General features: G+C 34.5%; 3 protein-coding genes across 7 annotated transcripts; 1 reads left to right on the top strand and 2 right to left on the bottom strand.

Moving 5' to 3' along the window:
- The first annotated feature begins 1986 nt into the window (after positions 1-1986).
- LOC133681835 (WD repeat-containing protein GTS1-like) lies at positions 1987-6365 on the top strand. Of its 2 annotated transcripts, none has more exons than XM_062104995.1 (7): positions 1987-2478; positions 2575-2657; positions 2764-2838; positions 3697-3784; positions 4760-4851; positions 5114-5198; positions 5768-6365. In XM_062104995.1, exons 1-7 carry the CDS (start codon positions 2158-2160, stop codon positions 6122-6124), a joined length of 1101 nt encoding a protein of 366 aa, XP_061960979.1. In that variant the 5' UTR covers positions 1987-2157; the 3' UTR covers positions 6125-6365. The 2 variants fall into 2 exon arrangements, with proteins under 2 accessions (XP_061960979.1, XP_061960978.1); XM_062104994.1 differs by having other exon boundaries at positions 1991-2478; positions 2562-2657; positions 3674-3784.
- Positions 6366-7823: 1458 nt separating this feature from the next.
- Positions 7824-10427, bottom strand: LOC133681902 (probable U6 snRNA-associated Sm-like protein LSm4). Its single transcript, XM_062105091.1, has 8 exons — positions 10224-10427; positions 9952-9989; positions 9815-9856; positions 9573-9671; positions 9363-9440; positions 9013-9052; positions 8460-8630; positions 7824-8186 (listed from the first exon to the last, which is right to left on the bottom strand). The coding sequence occupies exons 2-8, from the start codon at positions 9952-9954 to the stop codon at positions 8164-8166; spliced, it is 456 nt and encodes a 151-aa protein (XP_061961075.1). The 5' UTR covers positions 9955-9989; positions 10224-10427; the 3' UTR covers positions 7824-8163.
- Positions 10428-12827: 2400 nt separating this feature from the next.
- LOC133681781 (DNA mismatch repair protein PMS1) lies at positions 12828-19571 on the bottom strand. 4 transcript variants are annotated; one of them, XM_062104916.1, is made up of 11 exons: positions 19188-19571; positions 18786-19109; positions 17409-18584; positions 16982-17253; positions 16770-16902; positions 16386-16454; positions 16144-16217; positions 14740-14805; positions 14529-14632; positions 13615-13796; positions 12828-13371 (listed from the first exon to the last, which is right to left on the bottom strand). In XM_062104916.1, the coding sequence occupies exons 1-11, from the start codon at positions 19407-19409 to the stop codon at positions 13246-13248; spliced, it is 2748 nt and encodes a 915-aa protein (XP_061960900.1). In that variant the 5' UTR covers positions 19410-19571; the 3' UTR covers positions 12828-13245. The 4 variants fall into 4 exon arrangements, with proteins under 4 accessions (XP_061960900.1, XP_061960903.1, XP_061960901.1 ...); XM_062104919.1 differs by having other exon boundaries at positions 18786-19032; positions 19188-19354; XM_062104917.1 differs by lacking the exon at positions 16386-16454.
- Between the last annotated feature and the right edge of the window lie 417 nt (positions 19572-19988).

The raw sequence follows: 19988 nt of genomic DNA, 5'->3' as shown, positions 1-19988 counted from the left end.
AAATAATATATTTTTAATATTAAAATAATAATAAAAATATTAATTCAATTTTTCTTTAAAAAAAAAGACGCCAGCCTCACTCCTGAACAATTCAAAATAAGACACGCGCAAAGCCGTCATGATTGGCACCATGCGGCAGATAAATTGACTTCACAACTACAACTATATATTATACACAAAGAGGAATCTAATTATGTACTTGTATTTGCACATAAAAAAACAAAAGCGGAAGACATTGCTCTTTGTTGTTTTCTACTCTTGTCTTGTTTATTAGATGGAAGCGTGTCCCTGATGGAGACGACATGGGGTATCAGTACAGCAACAACAGACTGGTCGTGTCGATGTTAATAACTGGCAGTCATATGCTGAATTATCACCGCAAACACATGAATAACTTATAACCTATAGTCCATGTCGCAATTATTATTTTTTCTATTTTTTTAATGTATAATAGTAAGATAGAAGCATAACCTCTCTGACTAGGAAGCGTGGGCCTTATATAATTGACTTATATACAACCTGTATGTATACTTTAATATCTACATGTATAATTGATACTGTATGTGTTTTCATAATTCCAATTAAATTTTAAAACCAGGTTATTTTTTAAGAACTTAGATTTTAGAGTCTTAATTCAAAAAAGTTTATAATAATCTTAATTTAAAAAGAATGGAGGGCCTTCATGATATGAAAGGAGTATCGAATGTCATTATTAATATTGATTAGTCTTATACATGATAAAATTTCATAATCAAGTGATCAAACCATAGTTCTTAAACCCGGTTCGGGGGTTGATCCGGCTAAAAAACCGGGTCTTGGATTTTATGAGTCAACCCAGAAAATTAAAAAAATAATAATATTTTATATGAAAAAATTTAAAAAAGTTCATGTAAATATAAGTTATACATATTGTAAATAATAAAGTTTAAAAGAATTTTTTTAAAAAAATTATCACACATTAAAAAGATATTATATTAAGTTTTTAAATTAAAATATTTTTTTAAAAAAATTATTCCACATTTAAAAAAATAAAATTCTTGAGAAAATAAAATATATCAGGGAGCATCGAATGTCATTATTAATATTAATTAGTCTTATACCCGATGATAAAATTCCATAATCAAGCCATCAAACCACCTAAATCTTTGTTTCATTTAGATTCAATTTAATTGCTTATTTTATTTGTGTTTTTTTTTTTTTTTTTTTATCTCTGCTGGAGGTACCCCATTTTGGAGGCTTGTCTGCACTGGAGTAATCAAATCAAACCACCTAAATCTTTCCTTAAAAAAACTAAAATATAAAATAATTATTTCATTTTTTTTATTGGCATCCTTCTTTACTTTTATTGTTTTGATTTTAATACATAAATCATAGAGTATTTGACACTCCTTTGTTCCTGTTGTTCATCACCGGGGCGGGGAACCCACCATTCTAGCTTTTAAATTACCTTTTAAAAAAATTACTTTCAACCTTGCAAACAAAATATCAATATAAAGCAGATGTAAAATTCAGGTTTTTATTTTTAGACCCAATATTTTAGAGTCTTAAATATCCCAAATTTGATGATGGTTAATGTTCGGTAACGCGGTATAAATTATATTTTAAAAAAATTTAATTTTTTTTATTGTTAAAATTTAATATGATTTATATGTTTTGAATTATTTTAATGTGCTGATATCAAAAATAATTTTTTAAAAATAAAAAAAATATCATTAACATATATTTCAACACAAAAAATTTATATAAAAAATAACCATTACCATACTATCAACCATATTTTAAGTACAAGATTAATATACATAAATTGTGGCTGGAAGATCTTTTTCTATCTTTCTTTCTTTTATATTGGTGGTGGTAGTCTCGATCAATGGCGGCTGAAGCTTAACAGTTGGGGTATCATTGAGATATTATCTTAATATATTTTTAAATTAAAATTATTTCTAAAAACAACTATTAATACCCTTATTTGCGTTAATTTGTACCAAAAAGCAACCGTACAAGTACTGTTGTGAGCATGACATGGCAGTATATGTACGGGAATTTTAGCGAGCACTGAGCGCAGAGGATTATGCCCTAAAACCCTAAAACCCTAAAGTCCTTGCACTAGGTTTCTTTCTGGTTTCTAAAATAGGCAGACCGACACAGAGCACAGCGAAGATGGAAGGAACGACAGAGATGGAGATCGAGGAACCGAAATCAAAGAAATTCGGGCTAAAAAACTCAATTCAAACCAATTTCGGCAACGACTATGTTTTCCAAATTGTCCCAAAGGATGACTGGTCGTCAGTGGCGGTGTCGCTATCGACAAAAGCAGTGAAGCTTTATTCTCCAGTGACAGGTCAGTTCCAAGGGGAGTGTAAAGGTCACTCTGATACTATCAATCAAATTGCATTCTCTGTTTCATCGTCTCCGCATCTATTGCATTCTTGCTCTTCTGACGGTACTATCAGAGCTTGGGACACCAGAACTTTCCAACAGGTACTTTCCCCTTTTCTTTTTTCTCATTTTCCTCTGTATGTTTTTATATGGGAGTACTCTGTGAATGAATTGATTGTTTGTAGGTTTCGTGTATAGATTCCGGCTCTTCTCAAGAGATTTTCAGCTTTTCATTTGGAGGTTCTAATGATAATCTTCTTGCTGCTGGCGCTAAGTCTCAGGTTCTAACAGTTTCATTTCTCAATTTACTGGTACGTTTAGCTCTAATTAATTTGAATTTATTATGAATTGTTTGATGATTTGGATATGGATTTCTTGGTAATTCAGGTACTTTTCTGGGATTGGAGGAATGGGAAGCAAGTTGCATGTTTGGAGGAATCTCATATTGAAGATGTTACTCAGGTTTTTTTTTCCCGTTCTTTCTTCAACTTGACAGGAAGTTTGTTTCATTTCTTATTGCACTATGTTTCAAATTGTGGCTGTTCATGACTATTTGCTATTTAACTAGGAAGTTGGTTTCCAATATGAAGTTGTGTTAGAATTTTAACCTATGTTTTAGGTTGCAATGTCTATGGTTGAAGTTGAAGAGTATGTAAACGCATGTAGGTGGATACACCAAACTTAGTGGCTTTCACCCAGTATGTGATGCATTATTTTCTGCTTTGTGCTAAGGTGGTCATGACCGGATCCCCATTGTTATGTCGCCATTTGTAACCTGGAATGTAGGTATTTTATCCCAAGCCGTGATGCTCTTTTCAACTGCCTGGTCTGCCCAATTATATTAGTTAAACAAACCAAAATATATAAAATACAATGCCTTTAAAAAGTTTAAAATTAGACTAAAAAAATCAGTCATGTGCTAGGATTTCTAGGGATAAGAAAAACACACAGGAAGCTGTTTATCACTGCTTGGTTATGTTGTGTTTGCAAAATACATCTGTAGTGCATGGACTTGATTATACCACCAGCTTTTTGGCGCTAACATGGTGTTGTTCGAAATGGCTTCTATGCATTTTCTGGCATGTGTTATATTGTCCAATTGAGCTGAGCTGAAATCCCGCTGTCATCTTTCACTGAAATATCTGTAAAGATTTGCAAGTTTATATGCTTTGGACTGCCAGTATTCCTGTTTAGGAATTGGAGTAATTGTTCATTTTATTACTTGATTCATATTTTCATCCATGAATTTTGTTTTTGTTCTATTTTGTCAAGTTCATAACTTGCTGACTTCTAATAGGTTCACTTTGTCCCTGACAATAGAAACAAGCTTCTTTCAGCTTCTGTTGATGGGTTGGTGTGTATATTTAATACTGATGGGGATATCAACGATGACGATGATCTGGAATCAGTAAGTGCAGGCTTCTAATTCTCGGTACTGTTTACATCATTCCTAATTTTACATGCATGGGTTCATTGAAAGATAAACGAATTGTTAGGTATTTTGTGAGGTCCAAATGGGCAGACTTGTCAAAGCAGTTGCTTGGCCATTCAAATCACAATTGCTGAAAAAATGCAACTACATGATTGCTACTTGTTAGAGTTGGACATCAAGTACCATAGAGCATGGTCTTCATGTGAAATATGCTTTATTCTTTCAAGTCTATCAGAGATTTAGCATGTTAAACTACTTAATAAAAAATGTCTGATGGTGCCTTCTTAGTGTACCATATTCATTGGAATATCATTACTATCAAACTTATAGTAACTGTAACATACTTGAAAAAAAAAAAGCCATTTTGTTAGGTGGGCTGATAACTTATCCTTTTTTTTTCTTTGGATTTGACAAAAAAAAAGGTGCATTTCCTTTTCTGCATGTGAAGCAGTTTTTGAGAGGATAGTCAGGACATGGTCTTTCAATTATTATTTTAGCCTGCAGCTCTGCTATAAAGGATCTATGCTTGAATTTTTGTTTTTTTTAAAAAAATAAATTTATGGAAGAGCTTTGGTTGCATTTGGATAGGCAACTGATTTTTGAGCAATGTTCCTTCAGTCTCCCTCTGTCCATTTTTTATTATATTTGCTGCAATACATTCATTCAATTTTTTAATGATCTTTTTTATTACTTGGATCATTTCTTTGAGAGGAGAATATTTTATTGTTGCTTCCAAAAATAATAATTTCTGATCTCTGATAGTTAATTTTGTACTGCCTGTATTTTCCAAAACGTAAGTATATACTTAATCCTTTGTCCAAGAATACCAGACTTTTTTCCAGACTGGTTGAAAACTGTTTACATGTCTTGTGCAATAAGAGTTCAACTAGTCCCATAACTGCTCCTAGTCTTTCCTGTACATATTTCAGATGAACTTTTACAATCTTGTAGGTGATTAATGTTGGAACTTCAATCGGGAAAGTGGGGTTTTTTGGAGAGACATATCAGAAGCTCTGGTGTTTGACACATATCGAAAGTTTAAGGTACTGTTGAATTTACTGGCTCTTTATGATACAGTGGAAGATGGTTTTACTATGTATGTCAGTAAAAAATGGAAGTCAGCAGTCTGCTAGTGACTTATGGTTACCATCCCTGTAGGGGTTTGCAAAATCACAGGAAAAAGGAAATGAAAAGGAGTTCTTGTAACCATGCATGTTACATTCAAAAACAATCTTTTTGGTAACCATAGTTTAAGCCTGACTCTGATGTGCATTACCTTTTGTTTTCTAAAAAACGAAACTGCAGTATTTGGGATTGGAAGGATTCAAGAAATGAAGCAAACTTTCTGGAAGCCCGCTCATTAGCCTCTGACAGCTGGACATTAGACCATGTAAGTTTTTTCCATGTGATGGAATCCACTTTATTTAGTGGATTACAGAACAACTGTATTTCTTGTCTTTACATGCAATTTCTCTTTTCTGTAAGTATGGTGTGTCATAAACTCCTGTATTTAGTTGATGTTTTAGAACAAGAAGCTCTTACAAGAGCAAACAAGAATGGTTTAGAACTTAATTATCATTTTCTCGCTTGACTTTCCTACGGTGTCTGACAAAAATAGTTGAGAAAACTCAAATATGGCACTAGTGCAGTTGAGTTGTAAGAATCAATTATGGAAGCCCGGACTCCCTTATGGTATATGAAATTGTCCAAGATACCAGTGACACATGATACAGCTAAGTTGCTGTTTGAAGAGTCCTTGGGCTTCCATCTCGAGCAACAATTTTTTTTCTCATAGACAATGCTATGTAGGATGGAATACATAGACCAGAAGACAGAATATACGGATCTTCTAATTTATGAATTAGCAGGATACATGCAGTATGTTTGGAACAATATATTTATTTTTAATTATGGTTCAAATTCAGATTCTTGGTTTAAACTTCTCTGTTGTCTTGGCAGGTTGATTATTTTGTTGATTGCCACTACCCCGGAGAAGGTGATAGTTTATGGTTGATCGGTGGCACTAATGCCGGTGCTTTAGGTTATTTTCCTGTAAATTATAAAGGAATTGGATCTCCAGAAGCAATTCTTGGAGGGGGGCACACAGGTGTTGTCAGGAGTGTATTGCCCATGTCAAGCATGAAGGGGGGACCTGCCCAAAGCCGAGGCATATTTGGATGGACAGGTGGTGAGGATGGTCGACTATGTTGCTGGTTGTCCGACGATTCCACTGGGATAAATCGATCATGGATTTCAAGTGCATTGGTTATGAAATCACCGAAGGCTCGCAAGAAAAAACGGCGTACTCCTTACTAGAGAGCCTGTATGTTTTTTCTTGCCGTATCTTCTCAAAATCTTACAGAGCCCCCCTGTTTTCTTTAGTTCCTTTCAACTTTTATTTCTCTCTCCTTCAAGCTTTGTATTTTCGGTTTTGTAGTTTAAGAAAATCATGGCGTCAGATGTGCATTGTATGCATCGTCATTGAATTGTGGAATGTAAAATGCCATACTCAATCCGTCCACTTTATCCCATATGTCGCTATTTCTTGTTTTCTGTTTCTTTTTTTCTTTTTTATTATTGTTGCAATGTCTTTCTTTTCACCTACATCCACAACTATATATATATATATATATATATATATATATATAACATTGCAACTCAGGACTTTGATTCCATTGTGTTGAATGATTTTCTTTACTAAAATCAATTATTAATTTAATCAAATAATAAGAAAAATAAATATAATTGAATAAAATAAAATGAAAAAAATATCATGTAAGGTTATACATAATAAAAATATTATTCAAAAATAAATATTTTTATTTATATAAAACATAACAAAAAACTCGGTAATCTTTACAAATTAAATATATAAAAACTAACTAAAATATAATTGTAATTTAAAAGAGGTTATATAAACAAAAAATAAAAGAGAGAATGAATATTAATTTAAATAAAAATTAAAATTAAAATTAAAAAAATAAATATGAAAAGCATCAATTAAAAATAATTTAGAAAAAAAAAAGTAAAAAGTTATGCGATGTTGAACTTGACAAGCCAACCTAGCCCGCTTGACTCGTTTTGTAAGGACCCGCATGCAGGACCGTAATATATTTTTTTGGCATATGGGGTAGTTGAGATGTCATCCGCCTTAATTTTTTCTGAATAAAATAAATTAGATGATGTATTGGCTGATTTTTTTCAAATTCTTACTACTATGATGATCAGACATCGACATCGAGACTAAAGGTTTTTTATTTAAAAACTTATTTTAACCTATTTTTTTATCTAAAACTTCTAGAAAACACCTTAGATATCTTGATAAATCTATGTATAGTCTTAAAAACCTAGAATATCATTCCAAAACCCAAAATCAATTCATAATAAAAAATATTACAGAGTTTAGATATGTTTCCCACATTTTCTAGGTAAAAAAGGCATTTATGCCAAACTTTCTTCGTCAAATAAAACTATTTGATACAAAGATTGATCATTTAGCATATAAAATTGACACCAAGAATATTTTTCTTTCTCTACGGTTAGAATTAGATGACATTTCTCTTTCCCTTCTCTCTAACCAAAAACTGCATTTTCCATCACTTCAAATTTTAATGCCTTTATTTTCAAATTTTTTGTAAAAAGTAAAATCATTTTTTTTTTTTACAAAATCAATAATCAACCCGATGTCACAATATTTTTTTTTTTAACATTGTAATAATCCAATAAATAATAAATCAAAATAAATTATCTAGCTCAATCCTTAATAAACCAATGAAATTAAAAAAAATTGATAAGTTAAAAAAACCTAAAAGACAAAAAAAATAGAGAATTACCATTCCAATCCATACACACAAAGTTTTCAGTTAATTAGCATGGCATTGTTACCACGTTGTATGTAATTATCTCCGGTTAAGGATGCAGTTGAACTGGGTAAAAAACACCCTTAATGCGAGACAAGCAACTGTGACAACCACGAATCAGCAGGCAAGTATCCACAGTAGAGGGAGAGAGTGAGTTAAGAGAAAAACCAGAGACTTAACTGGTGAATGATCAAACCAACAACGCAAGACATGTTCAGAAAAGGCAATTCACAATACAAGCTCTTTAATTCTGTTTCTCTGTAATACTATGTAGTACCTCTATTGGAATTCGAAATCAACCATTCAACAGGAATATGCTAAGGAGAGAACATTTCACATGGAAAGTTGGGCGCAAAATGCCTCTAAAAGTAGCAGACTCGCCCAAAGCATCCGGGCACGGGCACCGTCACCGACATTAACCCTGGCCTCGCCCAGCACCTGTCCTCTAAAAGTAGCAGACTCGCCCAAAGCATTGTCTGGGCACCATCACCCACATTAACCTCGGCCTCGCCCTGCACCTGTCACCAAAAAGTAGAATGACATGTTTGCAGTTGTTCAAATTAAGCTTTCGACAATGTGATGCATATGCTGACCAAAATAGCCACAGTTCCAAACATAGTGACAAAAAAAAAGAGAGGTAGGTTGTCAAATCACGAAGCTGTTTTTAATTTCGATACCAGCAACTTATAATAGGCGATAATATAATATGATGGCCTCCATAAATGCATGCTTTTAACTTGAAAAAACTATGAGCAATTTTTTTCTTTTTCATCGCTCTAACCAAGTCTTACCTCTGCTCCCACCAGTCTTTCCACCTGGACCACCTCTACCACGGCCACCACCCATGCCCTTAGGACCTCCATCATCAGCAAGGCCACGCCCAATCCCTTTTGCTGGCCTTCCACTGGGACCATCTTCTCTACCTCTTCCTCTTCCACGCCCCACCCCTGGTGGCTTCCGATCTAAAAGAACAAAAAAAGTCAATCAATTAATTATGCAAGGTTCTGTATTTCTCAATATGCAAATGCAGAAATTTAAACCAATCAGTTAACCAACAAAATTGAAAATTTCAGCTTTTCTGGATTTGTAAAACACAAAAGAACACAGAACTTAAGGCAGAGCATAAAGTAGTATAAACAACTACAAGATTAACTGCAACACTACTCAGTACAAGTATCTACGCACACTCAGCTAAAGGTTATATATTGTAATACAAAAGTAACACATATAGTGGTTTTGAACTGACCAGTCTTCAAAGATATTGTATTTCAAGATCAATACCCCATCATTCATTGATGTTCAGAGTATAATAATAGACCATAATTGAGAAAACATAAACCATACCTGCGCGACTCTTGGTTTCTTCTTGAACTTTATCAATTACCTACAGCACAAATCAAGATCATTGGATTAGCAAAATAAACACCAAAACATTCACAAGAAAGAGGATATTGAACCACGTATCAATAAAGACTAATCAGTTTTTCAAAGCATTAGTTTATTATCAAAATCTCTCCCAAATAACAAATTTCACAAATATATTGAAATCAGGGTCTTGTGAAGCAACAAAGCTAGATGGAAATCTTGCAAAGCAGTTAAATGCTACATTTTTTACTCCGGTTCAGTGTGTTTTTATTAGTGGTTTCACCACCTTTTCAATATTATTTTTCAAAAACAGCCAAACATGTAGGTACCTCATCAGGAACTCGAAGATACTTGATAGTATTCCCACGAATGTAGCATTCAGGCATTCGCCAAAACCTATCTCCGTCCTACATCAAATTCCAACCCAAAACCCATATGTTAATCTCACAAAAAGAAAACAAATTAAAAAAAAAAAACCCACTATTTCTGCAAAAACAAAAATACCAAAAGTAGAATAAAAAAAAAAAACATATTGGCACCTTGGAGGTGCAGATGACTTCACGCAGATGGATGTTCATCCAAGTATCACAATTGACCAAATGCCCATTATAAGTCTCTCCATTTTTCAGTTCCACCAACTGTTACAACATACAAGCATCATGAATTACAAGCAGCATAAAAAAAATGAAAAGGCCATAAAACAAAGTCTACAAATTTGCACAAAGTTCTGGGCTCACAAGGTCAAATAACACAACAAGAAAAACAGAGATCTCTTGCTTACCATAGGGTGGCCTTGAGCAGTCTTAAGTAGAGAAAGAGGAAGCTGCAGATAACCCAAAGCAAAACAAATGTGTCAGCGAAAGCAGGGGAAAGATGGGAGATTTAAGAAAAACCAAAGCCAGCAGTTGAGATTGTTACCATGTTTTAGGGCACAACAAAAATAAAATCCTAGCAACCTGCAAGAAAAGCCAAGCACATGAAAAAGAAAGCATGAATAAACTTAGGAAAGCACGACAGATCAAGGAGATATTAGGGTTAGAGAATATTAAAAGCTAAAAAAACCATTTGTAGTTGTTGAAAACCCTAGTTTCTAAAGAGAAGAATTTAACGAGGAAGATGACAGGGTTTATGCGAGCGATAGAGGGAGTACAAGAAAAAGAAAAGGAGGAGGAGAAGCAATCGAAACTTACCAAAGAAAGCGAATTCTTCAATGGAGAGAGACGAGCGACCACCTTCGATATCTCTCTGCTCTCAGCGCCTCTCTGTGAAAAATGGACGCTAATTATTACTCTTACCCCTGATTCTAACAATTATGGTAGCCTCTCTTTTAAAGATGCAGTCAATTATGTGACCGCCCCTTTTGTTAATTTATAAAACTAATATAATTTAACCTTAAAGAGGTAAAAATAAAAAAAAAATAACCGAAATGGATATCTCATAATATATATCCATTTTTATCCTTGTTGCATGGCTAATATTTTCTGTGCATTGAACAATATAAATGGTGACGAACTCGGAAACCTTTGATGGGTTTTCGGAACTCTTTTTTTAAGTTGGGTTTGGTCGGGAGCACATACAGATTCTTCCATGTTTGAGGTGGCAAAAATGTAGCTTGATGTTGCCTTGACGTTGGGCTCACTTTTGAGCCCAGTATCTTTCATTGAACTCGGTTCTTAGCCCATGGTTTCCTTCATGGTTTCGACAGTTGTTGTCTTTGAGGTTGAACTCTAGTTTGAACCCAACATCCCCTCCTTGGACTTGGTTTTGAGCCTAAAGGTTTTCCTCCTTGTTTGGCAACTTTTTTTTTTTGGTTGTTAGGCTTGGTTTTGAGCCCAATATTTACTCTTTTGAGTCCAAGGTTTTTCTCCTCATCGATGGGCAACGTATTTCTTGTTTGTTGCTGATCTCTGTTTTGAGCCCAACAATCTTGTTGTTGGGCTCTTTCTTGAGCCTAACTTTCCCTGATTGGGTTCTGTCTTTTAGCCCACATATTTCTTAGTACTATTAAAAAAACACAAAAACATGTAGTTAAATCACACTCATAAAATACTATTTATTATAATAATATTTTGATCTATCTTTTAGAAAGTATAATTTGTATTTTTTTTATTTTAATTCTGTTAGGTTATATACTAATCTTATTAATTTATTTTTCTTTTTTACTCGATTTCAAGCTTTAATATTAGATTTATTAAAAGTAGAGTTCCATAAATTTATTTGATTTCCTTTCTGTAAATTTATATAGATCTCAAGATCCATGTCATAGGTTTAACTGGTTAACTTGGGTTGACTCAAGTAATTTTTTTAAGTTGCCTTTTCTATTTTTTTTTCTTCGATTTCATCCTTTAACATTATGTTGGTAATAAATTAAGTTTTATAATTTATTTAGAATTATCTCAATTCTATGACCCATATTACAGGTTTGTCAAGTTAACTTGAGTTGATGATATTTATGTTTTTGGGTCCTTTTTTAATTGAATATTTTTTTTAATTGGGCTTTGTAATTGTTCTTGATTTGTTTTTTATGGGGTTACCTCAATCTTATGACTTAAATCACAGATTTGACGGGTTGACCTAAGTTAATTTGATTTATTTTTTTGCTTTTTAAAATGATTTTGTCTTAATTTCACCCTCTAAAAACTTAGTCTTCTTTTTTTTTAAGTTTATTTTTAATTTTATTTTTCAATATTATGTTGTTTAGAAATTGAGCTTAGAATTTTTTTTTCAATTTTAGTGGATTTATCTCGGTCTCATTAATTTATTTATTTTTTCTTGGTTTCAACCTTCAACGTAAAATCTGTTGTAAATGAAATTTTATCAATTTTTTATTTGTTTTTTATGAAGTTATTTTGGTCTCATGACCCAGGTTGCAGGTTTAACAGATTAGCTAGGGCTGACTTAGGTTTTTTTTATATCCTATTTTTAAATAATTTTTTTTTTAATTTCATCATTGAACATTGAGTTGGTAGGAAATTGAGTTTCGTACTTTTTTTTATTTTCTTTCTGTGAGGTCACTTTAATTGCATGACTAGGTCGATGTTTTAACAATTGACATGTTAACCCGGACTGGTCTAATATATTACATTCTTGATATTTAAAAACAATTGTGATTCAATGTGTCGTCGTATCTATATTTAAAAAAATATCATTCAATATGTTTTATATTTTGAATTTATAATTTTTTTTACTACAAAACATGCCTTGGATAATTTTTTTTACATTAAAACAGTAATATAACCAGCGGGGCCCGACCATTAATCTAGTAAAATGCAAATGCATGTTTGTCATTTTTTTCCTTTCTTTCTGACAAGCTTAGTGCTTGGATAGACAGGGAGATGATTTCAATAGCCATACCTTGATCATGCTTCGTGTGGATATAAACAGAATTGATTCCAAAGACAAATGAATTAACTATTATTAGATATCAAGACAATCAACGGATCAAATAATCACCAAAATTGAGGCCCGTTTTCCCTAGATTGTCAAATACCAGCCAGTTCTTTCCTGGGTTTTTTTTTTCTCGAGGAAACCTTCTACTAGTATTGCAAATCTGTACTTCGAAAACTCTCGTAGTAAAACCATCATTAAAAATACATCAGCTATTCGCATTCAGCTACTGTTTTATTGTTTGGCTGGTTAATAGTTATCATTACTACTCGCAACTCACAACTCACAACTCACAACATGCATGCACCAGGGGATATTTATGCGCAGAACATTAATTGCCTTTGCCGCCCAAGACCTGTTTCATCGGCAACGGCTAATAAGCAACTACTAGTACATAGTAAGAGCACTAATAATAACCATGCTTCAATACGAGTGTTATGCTAAAAATCATTTTTTCTTTTCGGGGTTGAACCTGGATCTGCTTTTTGATGGTTGAAAATATGCTAGAAAACGAAGATACGAGGAAGTGGGTTTTCTCAGGGTAGATGAAGCAAGGGGCTCTCACGACAAATCCACGAGAAAAAGGATTTACAACTCGCAGAGGGAGCCAGAGACCAACCATTACAAGGATGTTTTTAGAGTACAGCTTCATGCTTTTTTTTTTTTTGTAATAAAAACCAGCGAAACAAATTGATTTGCAACCCAGAGGAAGCCAGAGTTCCACCGCTTGATAAATGCATCATAAGATTCAGGACGACTTGCAGAGTCCATGTAAACTAAGTTAAGAAGGGCATTAGGAGCTAGTAACTGCCATTGGAAGGTCCATCACAAGCCCGCTTCCGTTTCATCTGGCCTTTCGTAAATGGATGACATGTCAATCAAATGGCGCATGGTTGGTCTGCCGTGGGGGCAATTCCAGGGGGACTTTAGATCGACCAAATGCTCAAGTATCTGAGAAAGAAAAAATACGGGGGGGAAAAAGGCTAGTAAGCTTTATTGATATGCCTAAATTCAAAATAATGAGTGGCATCCTGCAGAAAATGATCATTAGAAATACTAGAAACAAAAAAAAAAAAAAACAATGTAAAGCGTCCACACACACAATTGAGCAGACATTGAAAACTACTTGCTTCTCATAGATGATGGAGTTTCATGGTGGAAACAACATGTACAGTACTAACACATGGTTAATACCTTCTGCATTTCATTCCTCCCTAGTGCATCTCCAATCATAACTGATGATCTGCATGCACGTGATGCAAACATTGCATGAACTCTTGATGGGCAGACGGAATCAGCAGTGTCCATTTTGTATCTACTGATTATGGAGCATTCCCCTTGACTATCAGCAAGAGTAGAAATCAGATCCTTCACATCTGTTTCAAAAGAGCGCGCTACTAATCAACTTTTCCAAGCATGTTGGTCCAACAATAGTTTGATATACGTTGATTTTTACCAAGAGAAATCACTATAGTATTGCATGGGGCAGAAATTCATCTTCAGAGAAGGACCAGCACACAATAGGCATGCCCTATAATAGTCCAAATGGCCATGCCAATCAGCACATTTTGGAACAAACATATAGAACTGTTAGCCGAAGCAACAGGGAGTTGAGGACACTTATGAAAATCACAAAGTCAGACACACAACTCCTCAGCATGCCTTAAAATATTCTTCTTCTATCTTGTAATAATATAAAAGTTGATAAGAAGGCACAATGAGACAACTTTCAACCAAAACAAGTCTCTAATCATGCTTCCAAATTACTTAGAAAAAGAACACAACTTTTCAGGAAATAAATCCAATTAATGCGACTAGAAGATGATCCTGTCATCAATTATAGACATGTAATTGCAAACTAGCAAGTGCCAGCACATTATGTGCATGTTATAGATCATGTTTGTTCCATTTTTATCTCTTTTTTCTTGGCTTTTGTCTTTTTTCTAAAGATATAAATTAAGTAAAGTAAAAACTTCCATGATGTGCTAATGTTCTGAATCCATGTCAGCCTCCATGGAAATGCAACAAAACCACAAGCTAACTAGTAAACTTTTGATTTCATAACATCCCATTTGCTTAGAGAAAGAAAAATAAAAGGCATTTATTACCTTCAACTCCAAAAGTTATGTTCTTACTAAAGGGCACAGCTTTCAATTTAAAATGATGCCCAGGTAGTGCATGTGGATCCTCTTCCAAAGCAAATCCATTTTTTCTGACCATCGGAAACACCAGAACATGCATCATTAAAAGCATAGAAATTTTAGCAGAAAGTAGAAATTACAAACAGAAAAGGCTAGTGACGATTAAACCATATTTCACCTGATTATGTCTAGGTTCATTGAAGCAACTACTTCCTCTTCTGGAGATAACTCCAGCCTCAGTGGCCTGTGCATGATTTTCAAAGAAAGAGAGCAGAATTTGATGATTAATAAAGTACTGGCTTATTCAAAGCAATACGTGAAAAGTGCATCAAAAATAGAAGTGATGCAAAGGAACTACCAACAATGTAACCTAATACATTGCAACGTATTATCCCTCGCTATTGCTTTCACATCCAAATATCCAGGTGAAAAAATATGTGCCTGAGAGCCCATAATGCTTTGGTATATGGAGAACACAATAGTAATCCTAGTATCTCTCACTCTATTCCTTGACTGACAAGCTACATGCAAAATTGAGTTGAAAGACATACTCAAGATGCAATTTAAACAGCATATAGAAATGCAGCAACTAACTTCAAGGACACTAAGTGCCCATTTCAGAGTGTGATAGCTTCTGCTTTAGGTGTTTTTCAAAAGTGCATTTCACTTGAAAATGCATCAAAATAGTTTTTTTTCGGATTTTGTTTTTTATTTTTGACATTAGCACATCAAAATCATTGTAAAGCACTAAAAAAACATCAATTCAATGTATTTTCAGGGTAAACACACTTTTATAACGCACTCAAACATAGTTGCAAACGCAATATAAAACAAGCACTGAGTGATAAAGTGGATAAGTCCCAAATAATGTAAATATCCAATTCCACAGGTCCAATCCCCCTCTTGACAAGTGAGCAAAGGGATGTACAATTTCTCTTTCCCTTGATAATAATCTTTCAAGTCCATTTTGATTTTCAATGGCTGGATTACAACGAACTCATATAATGTAGGCAAAAAAAAAAAGGTGATGTTGGCTCTTCTTTGCTTAACAGGAGGCTCACTCAATGGTTCAATTGGTTTATGTTTTCTCTTAAATTCAGGAATTTTGGTTCTCTATCGTTATAATGACAAACCCTTGGAATTCAGGAAAGGGAATTTAAACAGTTTGAGATACTTTATACTACTGTTGAATATAGAAGAGCTTCAAAGCAGCAAAAAAGCACCAGGAGGGAATCTTTCGAAATAAATCTTACGCAAAATATGCTACATTAGAGAGAGTGGATAAACACTGGGGGGGGGGGGGGGGGGAGACTTTTCCACAGTCCAGAATATGGTGTTGATCTCTATTACTTAGGGGTGATGGCAGGGGACAACTTACTAGTGGACTTCCTGTTCATTAGATAGATCTGCAACTTATTTTGATTAAAAGGATTTTAGATCGTGTAGGTATTTTAACACTGATTTAATCCAAGATCCACATTCACTCATCAACATTGCAATTTAGAAAATATATCAAGCATCTTACATTCCCAACTTACAAGAGAGTTAGCAAGAGCAATTCAAGAGGTCATAAACTCCTTACCGAAGCAAGGGCTGCTGGTTTAAAATGGTTGATTGACAGAGTCTCTCAAAATTATACTTCTCATCAGCAGCATGCTAAAAAAAATGGAAAACAGTATGAGAATTCTACACATTCTCCGTGTAAGTGCAGTCTCAAGGCAATTAAACACAAGCATTTCATCAACTTCAGTGTTCAAATGAAATAGTCAGAACACACAAATGATGAAAAATAGATGCCATACACAATCTTGGATAGAAAATCACCTGATCCACGATAAACAAATCCTGATCTAATTTCCCAATGATAAAACCAAGATTAAATTGACCAATCACCTACAGGGGAAAAAAAAAAAAAAGTAACCATGGGTCATTCACCAGTTTGTTGTCATCATAGAAAGCATTCTTGCTAAAAATTTGGCTACCCTAAAGTTTCACAAACAGACCAGCCCAATTTAAAAAGGGCCAACCACAATGCTGAAAAACTCTGGTTTAAAGATCTTCACAAGACACTGAATTGATTCATGAAATGATGAATAGGACAGCAAAAAAATAGAAAAGGAAAGACCATGTACACAAGAAAACTTATGCTTCTACTTAACTATGTGCACTGTTCAAGCATATGATCAAATAAATAGAGTAAACAACAACCTTCATTCTACCAAAGTCTTCTTTTCTGAATAGTCTTTCTAACTCAGTTGTAGCAGCAGCTAAAGCCCTTAATTTCCGCTCCTCATTGTCTGGTTGAGAGAGCTCCAGTGTAGCAGCAGCATAGCTCCTATGACTGAGCAAGAAAAACCAAGTTGGTTACGAACAGAAGAATTTATATTTCTCGACTTGAAGAAAGTCATTAATTTGTAGACCTTCTCTTTGTGCCTCCAAACGTGAATTTGCCAGATTGCAACCTTGACAGCCTCTGCATCCTTCTTGAATGCAGGTCTTGAAAGCTAAATTGCAAGGTGGAGCATATCTGTTGGGCAGAAAAGGGCACTGGAGCATCTAATAATTCGATGGAAGATTGAGGTGGAGGAGAGGCAACAGGAAGATCCTCTAACAAATTTCCAAGCCCTTTGCAAGGGGAAGTAATTGATGGGACATCATCAGGAGAAGATGAATTTTGCTCACCTGATGGATCCTGCGGATAAAGTAGTAAAACTCACACATCAAGAGTTTAGGCTGCAATCGTGCATTAGGTCACACACATGCATTCATGTGAAAAAGTAAAAAAGGTTTTCACAATAAAACAAGAAAGGGAGGAATTATTTTGAAAAAGAGCTAAGAACCACGTACCTCCGCAAGTTTAGGCTGCAATCCTGAATTATTCCTTGTTTTATTGATGATCACATCTGTGCTGTGATGTATGGGGGGCTCAGCATCAATAAACTCAGTAGAATCATCAATGTGGTGATGATTAAAAGGACGACTTGTACCCGCATCATGAATGTCAATATCACTTTTCTTCAATTGACATTCAGAGGTCTGATTTCTTAGAACAGGAACTTCAGACAATTGTGTAGTAATGTCTTCACGCTTTCTCTTATTGACAGTTAAAAAATTGCTGAGTTTTGATTGAAAGGAGCCTGAAGGACCATTTGAATCCCCCTTTACTCGCTCAACCACTCTTGACGGGCATTGTGCATTTTGACCCGTCACAGTATTGAGATGTGTCGTTGCTTTGCAGCTGTTACTGTTTGTAAGACTATCAGTTTTCTTAATGCCATGTAATCTAAGAGCAAAGTCCTTCATCATAAACTTTTCTTCGATGTCATGGATGGATCTTTCTCCAACTTGAAAGGGCTTGGATTTGACTTCAACCGTCATGAGTGGACTGCTGTCCTCTGCATCCGTTTGAGTTTCTTCACTGTCATTGCCATTTGCAGATGATTGTTTTGATAACATATTAGATTTCTCACGAGGAGAGCACAGCTGAGAGCTATCTGCTGCCTTAGCATGATTCTCAAATTTATTAACAGAATAACAGGTATTACTTGAAGAAAATTTTTTTTCCAGTCCCTCCCTTAGAGCAAGCAGTATAGAGCTCTCATCAGAAAAGAATATTTTTCTTTTGTCAGGAGTCACATTAACATCACACGCTGTAGTTGGAATGGTGAAATTCATGATTGCGATGGGATATTGTCGGGAGTTTGCACCTTTGTATAGTTCATTCACAAGCTTGCTGACTTTAGGCATGTCCACTGGTCGACCATTTACAAAATAGTATTGTCTATCACCCAAATTGCGACCACTGCCTTGACCAGACTTAGAAAGGAAGCCTTCAACCTTGCAACTGCCTGATATATCTATATCCACAGGCTCTAAGCAGCTGAAGGTGTTCACGCCAAACACTGTTATGATGTTATCTTTAAGGGAATCACTTCCTTGGGTTTTTAGTACTACAGACTTTGCATTTTTACCAGTTGTGTTAGAGCAGACTATGCGAACACCTTTTGAAATAAGAGCATAGGCCTGAAAATAAGGAAAAGGTCTTTAATTTAAATGGATAATCAGAAGACATCATCATATAGCAGAATTACTATATTCTGTTTCATAGGCACACCACATAGCATTTCTTTGAAGTTCAATCAAAACCCTCGTATCCAAAACACTAAATCTAATAGACACAAATGTTATGAAATGAAGAGAGAATAAACATCAGAAAACACTCACATTCAATAAAGAAATAAGCTTTCCGTATTCCTTGCGAATGTTGCGGCTAAATTCTTTGCTTCGCACCGGCAAACTGGAAAACAACTTCTTAACAGTGACTGTCGTGCCAACCTGTCGGGCTGTCTTTCTCTCGGTTGTTAACAAACCTGAATGATTAAAAGTCAAGTGTGTAGCCACTGGCTCGTTTTTGGTCCTTGTTTCAACAGTTAGGTCTCCTAACACGCAAAGCGAACTCAATGCCTCTCCTCTGAAACCAAATGTGGTCAAAGACTGAAGATCATGAAAGTCCCCCAATTTGGAGGTGTGGTGCTTGAGTGCCAGAACCTGCGGCAACAAGCACGCAAGCAACATAACCAAATACTCAATGCTTAATCAATCAATCAATAAAAAAAATTATATTACCTTGAAATTATTAGGAGAGACGCCGCAGCCATTATCGATGACCTGGAAGGATTCCAGGCCGTAGTCTTTCAAAGAGATTTCGATGGAAGTAGCGCCAGCATCCAAGCTGTTTTCAACAAGCTCCTTGACTGCGGATGAGAGGTCCAAAATCACTTGACCAGCGCAGATTCTGTGGACAGCGGCTTTGTTTATAGGCCTGATAGTGATTGCGGAAGATTCCATAGAAGCCTTAAATTGAACATCAACCCTAGAAACTTGATTTTGTAGAGCAAAGAAGGGAGAAAACAAGTGCGGTAGAATCTATTTGGTTAGGGAGCTAGGGTTTTGGATTTGGTAGTGAGAGAGAGAGAGAGTTGGGGACTGGAAACTGTTGCGCTAGTTGATTTGCCGCCAAAAGAGAAAGGTTGGATTTGGTACGATATTAGTATTGTTTTTAAAAATATTTTTTATTTAAGAATATATTAAAATAATAATAATTTATTTATTTATTTATTATAGAAATGCATAATATAAAAATAATAATTTATATATGCTTTCAAATTACAAAAACATATAAAAGAATATCAACTTGATCTAGTTTGAATAAGTGATTTTTTTTTTAATAGTTATTTTATTCAATAAATAATAAATATGGCATAAATATTGTTAAACCGACCTGAAAACTGTTCAAACATGGCCCAAATATATATTTATAATATATAAATATATTTATAGAATATTTAGATTTTTTTAATACTACATGTCAATATTAGTGTGACAGCGATTGTTTTTCAAATAACTTTTTATGCTGAAATGCATGCC

This window comes from Populus nigra, chromosome 2, assembly GCF_951802175.1.
Source record: "Populus nigra chromosome 2, ddPopNigr1.1, whole genome shotgun sequence".
NCBI classification, from domain to species: domain Eukaryota; kingdom Viridiplantae; phylum Streptophyta; class Magnoliopsida; order Malpighiales; family Salicaceae; genus Populus; species Populus nigra.
Note: the sequence above shows the minus strand (reverse complement) of the source record. Positions and strands in the feature narration are given on the sequence as shown.

Excerpts from the sequence above, each read along its gene's own strand:
- LOC133681835 (XM_062104994.1), top strand. The coding sequence starts at position 2,158 with ATGGAAGGAACGACAGAGATGGAGATCGAGGAACCGAAATCAAAGAAA. Across the intron at positions 2,658-2,763 it reads CTGCTGGCGCTAAGTCTCAG|GTACTTTTCTGGGATTGGAG; the intron begins GTTCTAACAGTT and ends TTGGTAATTCAG. Across the intron at positions 2,839-3,673 it reads ATATTGAAGATGTTACTCAG|GTTCACTTTGTCCCTGACAA; the intron begins GTTTTTTTTTCC and ends GACTTCTAATAG.
- LOC133681902 (XM_062105091.1), bottom strand. Across the intron at positions 9,672-9,814 it reads CTGCTCAAGGCCACCCTATG|TTGGTGGAACTGAAAAATGG; the intron begins GTAAGCAAGAGA and ends ATGTTGTAACAG. Across the intron at positions 9,053-9,362 it reads ATCTTCGAGTTCCTGATGAG|GTAATTGATAAAGTTCAAGA; the intron begins GTACCTACATGT and ends TTTGTGCTGTAG.
- LOC133681781 (XM_062104916.1), bottom strand. The coding sequence starts at position 19,409 with ATGGAATCTTCCGCAATCACTATCAGGCCTATAAACAAAGCCGCTGTC. Across the intron at positions 18,585-18,785 it reads AGCTTATTTCTTTATTGAAT|GCCTATGCTCTTATTTCAAA; the intron begins GTGAGTGTTTTC and ends CCTTATTTTCAG. Across the intron at positions 13,372-13,614 it reads GGAGGAATGAAATGCAGAAG|ATACTTGAGCATTTGGTCGA; the intron begins GTATTAACCATG and ends TTTCTTTCTCAG.